Source organism: Epinephelus moara, chromosome 20, assembly GCF_006386435.1.
Source record: "Epinephelus moara isolate mb chromosome 20, YSFRI_EMoa_1.0, whole genome shotgun sequence".
NCBI lineage: Eukaryota > Metazoa > Chordata > Actinopteri > Perciformes > Serranidae > Epinephelus > Epinephelus moara.
This window is the reverse complement of record NC_065525.1, coordinates 3,973,193-3,982,150: the sequence shown is the minus strand read 5'-3', so window position 1 is coordinate 3,982,150 and position 8,958 is coordinate 3,973,193. Positions and strand designations below refer to the sequence as shown.

Genomic DNA, 8,958 nt, shown 5'->3' with positions numbered 1-8,958 from the left:
AATAAAGCAACCAGGGACTGGGGCTGCTGGGGAAAAAGGAATGTTAATGAACAAAGGAAAATACTTAAAGCTGGTAAGCGAAATAAAATACCTTTATTACAATTCACTAAAATAAGGCCTCAATATCAAAGTTAAAAAGTCTGTATAAGAACCCAAATCAACTTAAATATAACTAAAGAAAACTAAGCAGAGGCCACATGTGGAGAGGCAGACTACACGGAGGAGTGTCCAGGGTGCTACCGCTACTCACCTCAGGTGCAACACAGCAAACCTCACAGCAACCTTTACAGCAATCTTCACAGCAAACAAATGGTGCAGTCTAGGGTGTCCCTGTGCAGTTACTCACATGCATAAAGTGAAGGGACCTCACCACAAGTGCTTAGCCCCCCCCCAAAAAATATGGCGCTCTGCTCCTGAAAGAAAAAGACTAAATACAAAAAAAGGTCAGAAACAAATAACCAAATAAACAGGCAAAGGAAATACAATACGGCAACCCAGTAGTCAATTAAACAATTAATGTAATAAAGTAATAGAATAAAGTAATCAAAATAGCCAAAATGAATTAAAGTATTCAAATAACTGGATACAATAACCCAGTAAATTAAACAAAGGACCCAAGCAAATCAGTAAACGAGTTAAGAAATAAAGTAACCAGGAAATAAACCAATGAACAATGTAATATAACCCAGTTGATTGTTAACAGATATTTAAAGAGGATAACCCAGGAAACTAAACCTTAAAGAAAATCAAAGAAAACCCACTAAATTAAACCCTAACAAAACAAGAAAAATAAAGTAACTAAAGGGACTCAATTAATGAACACAAAAGGGGACAAAGCAGCAGTAGGTTGGGCGGGAGAACCTGGAAAAGGGAACAAACTATTAACCAGGCCCAAATTACATTAAAAATTATTAAAGCTGTGCTCCTACTCACCACCTCTAGCTAGGGCATTAAGTCACTTTCAGGGCAGGGAGCAGATAGGGGGTTCCCAAAGTTGCAGCAAACACTCTGAACACAAACAAATCAACCTTTAAAAGAAAAATGCCACTTAACATGGGAATTATGAGGGTTTCTTCACTAATCATACCTGGAGCACAGGACACCAGCCACAGCAGGGACAGAGCAGAAGACCAACTGGCTGAACAATGGCACACAGGTGCCTCATATAACCTGGCCTGATTAGGGAGTTGGTTGGGGGAAGGAGTCAGCCTCAGGCTGCGTTCACAATCACCATACACACACACAACACTAAGGAGAGTATTCCCCACCACAACAAGAAGCATAGTGAGGATGTACCTTAAAATGACTCAAAGTTCACTCAGAGTTCACACGGTTCTGAACACAAGTCACCTGGAGAAAGTCCTGTGTTTTGTGACCCATTCACTGCCCCAACCTACCTCCTGACAAGACCGCTCGCAACCTCTTCATTGTTTATGCTACACAACTTTTTTTTTTTTTTTGTCAGATTAGGCGATTATGGAGTCATAAAATCTTGCTGTGTATCGTTAAATCATGCCTGATATCGTGTAGTTTAAAGCCAGCATAATGCGGGTCTCAGACATGGGCATAATACTGGGTTCAGACTACATGATATCAGCCCAAGTATAGCCGTGATGCGGCGTCATACAGTGTCGGTTTGGATCATGAACGACAATGAGTGTTTATACGATAATCTATTTTATCTTGTGTAGTGTGTCATAGTATGCGACAGAAAGTCTAGCATGTTTGACTTTCTTTTTGTCGTTCAAGACTTCTGAACTGTATGACAACAACACCCCAGCCTTTTTTACATTTCCTCTACACGTGCTACCACGACAGAGTAAAAAGGGAAAAATGATGGCATGAAAGAGCAGAGGCACTTTAGCAACCGGTGAGTACTGCCATTAGCATCATGCGAACAAAGAATGTTAATTCTTCATAATGGAGGATATAAAGGAATAAAATTCACAAATAGTAGCGGGGTCTTTACTCACCACAACTGCAGAGGGTACCAGCTTTTTTTGAAACAGGCAACAGTAGAAACCGGCCTTTATTTCCAGACACAACTTTAGGGAAGTGCTTTTCAGCCATTCAAATCCCCACTTAATTTGAAGGGCCGGGCGATGCACACTTAGGAACCCATCTCAACTGAGGGGAAGATTGAATTTCCCAGGATGCATTGCGAAATTATCCAGCCAAGCAAGTTTTCCAGGAAGATGGCAGCTTCCATGGGAAAGCCATCGCACAATTGTAGTACTATTTCCGCAAATAAGCATGTAAAAATTCGAACATGAATGCTTGAAAATCGCTAATTCACGATGTAGCCGACATGAATAACTACAGAGTTCTCTGTGAAGCCTTTAATGCTGAAGTCTACGTCGACGATACGCGTGACATAGGTGATCACGTCTGTTACGCTAATTTGCATGAAGTGGCGTCCCAATTCGTAGGTAAAATTCCCTACCCCTCAACACTACCTCTTTGTCGTTGAGGGGAATCTATCTGGCGAGTGCACTTGAAACCAAGGGGTAAGGTTAAGGGAAGAGAATTGGGATTGGCCCGAAATCTATGTTTTGTTTTTGTAGATGAGACGAGACGTGACAAAAATGTTAGTGGTGGACATTTGGACATTGAAAGCTAAGAACAGCCGTACTTGTAATTAACTTCAAATGCCACTTAAGTGACAGGCTGGTAAACTCCAATATATAGCCACTGCCGGGATGTTTCACTAGCCACTGAACGGCAGCGGACCAAGCAGCCACCAGCTGCCAGACTTCACAACTGATCTCTGATCTCTGATCACTGCTGGAGGAATACAAGTTTGTCAGTGTGCAGCAATTATTTGTAGTCTAAATGAAATTTTTATACAACCTGTCAATTCTAATTTCTAATACATGAATTAGTCTAACTGGATTAGTTTAAAGATAAAAAAAAACATAGAGAACATAGACTACAACTAGAGTAAAACTATGAAGGATAAAAATGACTAAAATGTGACAAAAACTAATAAGCATTTTCATCTTAAGACTAAGACAAAATCTAGAATAGCTGTCAAAATAAACACTGATCTAGAAATTCGCAGACTGCAGTTCCCACACATCGTTGCTATAGTGACATGGTCCAAGAGCAAAGTGTTTTGCATCAGCATTCACCAAGTGACTGTGTGTATACTGTTGTGTTCACTAGTTTTAATGTTGATGCTAATAAGTGCCCTAAGAAGCCCTAATAAGTGAACATTGCACAGATCCGACCAGCTGTCTTTATCATCGATTTTTCATCTTTTTATCTCATTAAATGTAGCTCCTTTAACAAGCTTTAACTGGTAAGCAGTGCACTTGATACAGAATAGGAACCTGGACCTCACCTCAACTAACTTTGATTGAAGTGTGTGTGTGTGTGTGTGTGTGTGTGTGTGTGTGTGTATTGTGGTGCTCTAGGTGTATGAAGTCAAGCAGTCGAGTGGTGTTGTGGAGAAGATCGGCTCCCTGATCAGTAAAGTTGTGGAACCTCTCCATCCTCATGTTGAGGAACATCAACCCAAGAACATTAAACACCTGTCACACACTTTCTCCAGGGAAAAACAACACCTGTAAGTGCGTCTTTTATACTTTGATGGAAAATAGTTGGACCCTTGTAGCTTAAGGGCATCTTTATGCTCAACGTTAATTACATCTACAAAGACTGTACTCTGCGTTCACTTCATCTGTATGTGTGCACGTTTTCTGAAAGCTTACGGATATGGACAAAATGGAGCAGTATCACCAGAGATCATGGAGACAGTGTTGTGTAGTTCAAGTATGATACCACCAACAAAAAAATTTAAATAATGGAACAAAAAGAATTGGTAATTTAGTGAAAAGAATTCTCCATCCATGTTGCGATGTATTTAATGGCCTCACAGAACAAAATTAATTCATTTTGAATTTATTATTTACTATTTTTCTGTTTTGATTTTTATTATTTTATTTATCTTCCTTTCCTTCTTACTTTTAAACCTAGCTTATTTGATGGTTTATTTACAACTGGACTATGTACACATTTCATTTTATTGTCTTGTTTGGAAAAATACTCAACAATATTTATATACACATCAGTCTCATACTCTCAATTGGAACTATGTTAAATTGAATTGTCCCGATCACAAAAAACCCAAACAAAAAAAAAAAAAGATGGCTATTATCTTTCAATGCAGAAACAATGTTGATTGTTCCTGTATTGCTGTCATCTGCCTATCCCTAATAAAAAAGATAAAGAAAAACAAAGTTTGCCTGACACAAGAGGGATTATGCCCATTGAGCTGCTGGAAGATGCTTAGTTTGGAACATGGCAGGGAATGTTTGGTGTCATCGACAAACTTTTTTAAGTGTGATCCAAAAATGGCTGACTAGAAGCACCCTAAGGTCTCTTAAAAAATGTTGTGTTACTCTGATATACACTACTGTAGGATGACCGAACTTTAACGCACAAACAGTAACAAGTTTGCATGCTTTTGTGTTTGTTTGTGTGTGTGTGTGTGTGTGTGTGTGTGTGCGTGCGTGCGTGCGTGTGTGCGTGTGTGCGTGCGTGCGTGTGTGTGTTTCATTAACAGGTTTGACCTCTCAGACAAAGATTACTTCTTTGACAGCAAAACCAGGAGTTCAATAGTAAGTCCACTGAAGTTTGTCTGTGATTTATACACCAACGTACTGTATCTAATAACATATCCTGGGCGTCATTTTTGACTGAGCTTAATTTTATTCCACACATCAAAAATGTAACAAAGACAGGTTTTTATCATCTTAAGAATATAGCCAGAGTCCACCCATGTCTCTCTCAGGCTAACACGGAGGTGCTGATGCATGCTTTTATCTCTTGTTGTTTAGACTATTGTAATGCCCTGCTGTCTGGTCTTCCCAAAAAGACCATCTCTAATCTGCAATTACTTCAAAACTCAGCTGCACGTGTGCTGACGAAGAAAAGAGGGCGGGCGCACATTACACCAGTTTTACAATCGCTGCATTGGCTCCCCGTGTGTTTCAGCATAGATTTTAAGGTTCTTTTATTAGTTTTTAAATGTCTTAACGGTCTTGGGCCTTCTTATTTATCTGACCTGCTTTTATCATATCAACCCTCGCAGATCCTAAAGTCCTCTGGCACCGGTCTTTTGGTCATGCATTCAGCCATTATGGCCTACACTTATGGAATAGCCTGCCAAAGAGCATCAGGACTGCAGAGACTATTGATGTTTTTAAAAGGAGGCTCAAGACTTACCTTTTAATTTGGCTTTCTTCTACTCTTCTTTTATTATTCGTTTTTAGCTCTTTCTATCCTACTTTATTGTCTTTTAGTCTTTTAGGTTTTAGCTTTAGGTGTGTCCGGTCTGCCCGTGGGGAGATCCCTCAGGCCCGGGGGGTTGGGGTGGTCTCTGTGGCAGCACTCACTGTGGCCGTAGGCTGTGGCGCCTCTCGGTGTGGATGGCTCCCCATAGGTGTTTTTTTCCTCACCTGGTGCCTCAGTGCCCTGCCATGTTACTACAGTTAGTGAGTGCTGTGTGTGTGTGTGTGTGTGTGTGTGTGTGTGTGTGTGTGTTATATGTGGGGGGTGGGAGGGGCGGTTTTTCATTGTTTTTATTTTGTGAAGCATTTTGTGTTACATTTTTAATGTATGAAAAGTACTATATAAATAAAGTTTGATTTATATATTACGCATACCAAGAGATGAAACCTTCCAGTTGTTTGTCAGAAGGACCAGAAATATACTAACAAAAACTAGTTTAGTTTAGTAAAACCTCACAGTTGTCAGTGGTTCCGCCAGTGTATTGGAAGCGCGGCAGCCCACCCAGCCTAAGTGAGATGAGAGATGTTTTCTTAAACTACAAAAAACCCCACCCTGCTAGCATTACAGTGTTAACACACAAACATACACACACACATGCACGCACACACGCACTCACCCACGCCCACGTCCATGCTCACGAGCACACACACACACACACACACACACACACACACACACACACACACACACACACACACAGCACAAAGCCACCAGCCTCTGACCTCACAACAGCCACAGCTGCAACAAGGAATTCAACCCGAGTTAATGAGGTAAGCTTGCTAGTATAATAGTATAATGGTTTCCTCATCTTTGGCACAAATGTCCATGTGGGCTCAACAATGAAATTATTAAAGAAAGGCACTCTTGCACTTCAGCCCCAAAAAAAACAAAACAAAAAAAAAACCGGATCGGTGCTCACAGCACAGGACAAAATAGTAGACACTACATCAAGTGGGCCACTTCAAAAAATGACTGAACCCAAATGAAAGGAGGCTGGAGCACTCGATAAAATTGCAGAGCTTTTAATAAGGTGCAAACAGACTGACGTTTCGATGCTACTGCGTCTTCTTCAGAGTCAAAAACCGAATGAAATTATTAGTTTTTGTTGGTCCAGGGTCAAAGGTCAAGGTTGCTGTGACAGTGACTCATGAACACAATATCTCAGGAGCAGCTTGAGGGAATTTCTTCCAATTTGGCACCAAGTCTCATTGATGAAATAATTAGATTTTGGTGGTCATTGGTCAAAGATCAAGAATTCATATGCTAATTATGACAAAACTTCACACGAATGTCTAATAGACCCTTTTACTGTTAGTAAACATTATGATATTTTTGGTGGGCGGGGCTTAGCTGGAGGCAAAACAATTCTCCAGACATTATCTAGTGCTAGCTAGCGAGTTCTTTTGGCTTGTGTTAGACAGTGAAGGAAGATGATATGAGTGGTGCATGCAGACATACTCATCCAAGTGCCGGAGCGTACTCTGGAGATAACTGTACTGTCCGTAGCACTGATCTAATGTAGCATTCGGTTATCCAGAGCACCGCACTCTGTCTGTGGAGACAGAGTAGCAGAGCACTGAGCAGGATGAATGTGTGATAAATTTAATTAATTCATATAGAAATATGAAGCTCCGTTTCTTTAACCAGCAGGGCTCTCATTTTAGTGTAGAGCATCAGACTGAATTTACAAACGCACCATGTCAGGTTACTCACTCTCCGGGACCGCCAGTGTTACTTGAATAAGTAAACACTGACCTACGGGACCAGACTGGCCGACCTGTATGCTCTCATACAGTGGATGGATGATTTGACAGGATTGCTGAAGGTGGGACGGCCGATTTTGTGGTTGATTACTATGCCAATTTTTCAAAGAAGTACGACACTTCAACGGTTTCCTCCAGTTTGTTTTGCTATTGAGCTAATGTTAGCTAATACACTAAAAAGTTAGCGTTACAGAGAAATCCAACATTCCTCTTAATACCTCCCCAATTTCTGATTATGTGGACATGATAACCCTTAATACACGTAACATTATTCATCCCTGCAATAGGAAATACTTTCCCCCTAACCTGATGTGAAGTGTGCACTGCACATGTGAGCATTTTTGATGATCGCCTCCGTCCACTCCTTTTGTCTTAATGCATTTAGCCATAGTTGTCTTTGTTTTTGTTGACGGGCAGTGTCGGGAGGTATGTGCTAAAATTTAAGTTTCAAGCCATGACTCCTACTATTCTGGCTCCCAATAACACAACAAGACGACATTTTAAGACTCCTATGTAGCCTACAGCCCTGTGGTGTTGAGTCGTGTTTTGCCTCCAGCTAACAAAGTGACATCACTGTGATGTGATGTCGGCCCTAAAAGGGTCTATAGGATAAAATAATTAAGTGATGACATTTTATATCCAATAGGTTTTACTATGACATCGTAATATTCTGCATAAAACACTTTTCTGGCCATTATTCAGCATCATATCTCAGAAACAGATGGTGAAATATCTGGTCAGATACTGAATTGGTGACACTAATCTTGGTTGTCCACCTTGGAAGTTGTGCTGATTGTATAGATCTTCTGTGCTGCTGGGGGGAAGATGTGTGTGAAACAACCAGGCATACAACCGCAGGGCGGTAATTCTAGTTTCGTTTTTAATCATTCATGAACTTGCACCACATCTGCATCATGTTCCATATGCATATGAGACCAAATGCTACTTCTTACAATAAATGAAATTAAATACAATTAAATTAATTAAATAGCCGTCCGTCCGTCGTCCTCCGCTTATCCGGGTCCGGGTCGCGGGGGCAGCAGCCTCAGCAAAGAAGCCCAGACAGTCCTCTCCCCAGCCACCTCCGTCAGCTCTTCTGAGGGAACCCCAAGGCGTTCCCAGGCCAGCCGGGCGATGTAATCCCTCCAGCGTGTCCTGGGGCGGCCCCGAGGTCTCTCTCGGTTGGACATGCACGAAACACCTCCCAAGGGAGGCGTCCGGGAGGCATCCTTACCAGATGCCCGAACCATCTCAACTGGCTCCTCTCGATGTGGAGGAGCAGCGGCTCTACTCCAAGTCCCTCCCGGATGTCCTCACCCTATCTCTAAGGCTGAGCCCAGCCACCCTGGGGAGGAAACTCATTTCGGCACATGAGCTGACTGGCCCCCGCGGCCTTGCAGCCACAGCTCGCAACAGCCGCCTCGACAATGGCAGAGCGGAACAAGGCCCATTCGGACTCAATGTCCCCCTCTGCCCTCGGGACGTGGTCGAACCTCTTCCGGAGGTGGGAGTTGAAGATCATCCTGACAGGTTCTTCCGCCAGGCGTTCCCAGCAGACCCTCACTGCTCGTTTGGGCCTGCCAAGTCTGCGCGGCATCCTCCCCTGCCACCTGATCCAACTCACCACCAGGTGGTGATCAGTTGACAGCTCTGCTCCTCTCTTCACCCGAGTGTCCAGAACATATGGTACGACTACAAAGTCAATCATTGACCTGCGACCTAGGCTGTCCTGGTGCCATGTGCACCGATGGACATCCTTATGCTCGAACATGGTGTTAGTTATGGCCAAACTGCGACCCGCACAGAAGTCCAATAACTGCACACCACTCGGGTTCAGATCAGGCAGGCCGTTCCTCCCAATCACGCCCCTCCAGGTCCTGCTGTCATTGCCCACGTGAGC

At 42.6% G+C, this 8,958-nt stretch overlaps 1 protein-coding gene across 1 annotated transcript in view; it reads left to right on the top strand.

The window, feature by feature from the left end:
* Positions 1–8,958, top strand: part of LOC126407378 (anoctamin-1-like) — a 131,031-nt gene that overhangs the window by 29,895 nt on the left and 92,178 nt on the right. Inside the window, exons 4-5 of the mRNA XM_050072213.1 lie at positions 3,417–3,568; positions 4,568–4,622. Coding sequence (XP_049928170.1) covers positions 3,417–3,568; positions 4,568–4,622 — 207 coding nt within the window. The remainder of the gene's footprint in view (positions 1–3,416; positions 3,569–4,567; positions 4,623–8,958) is intronic.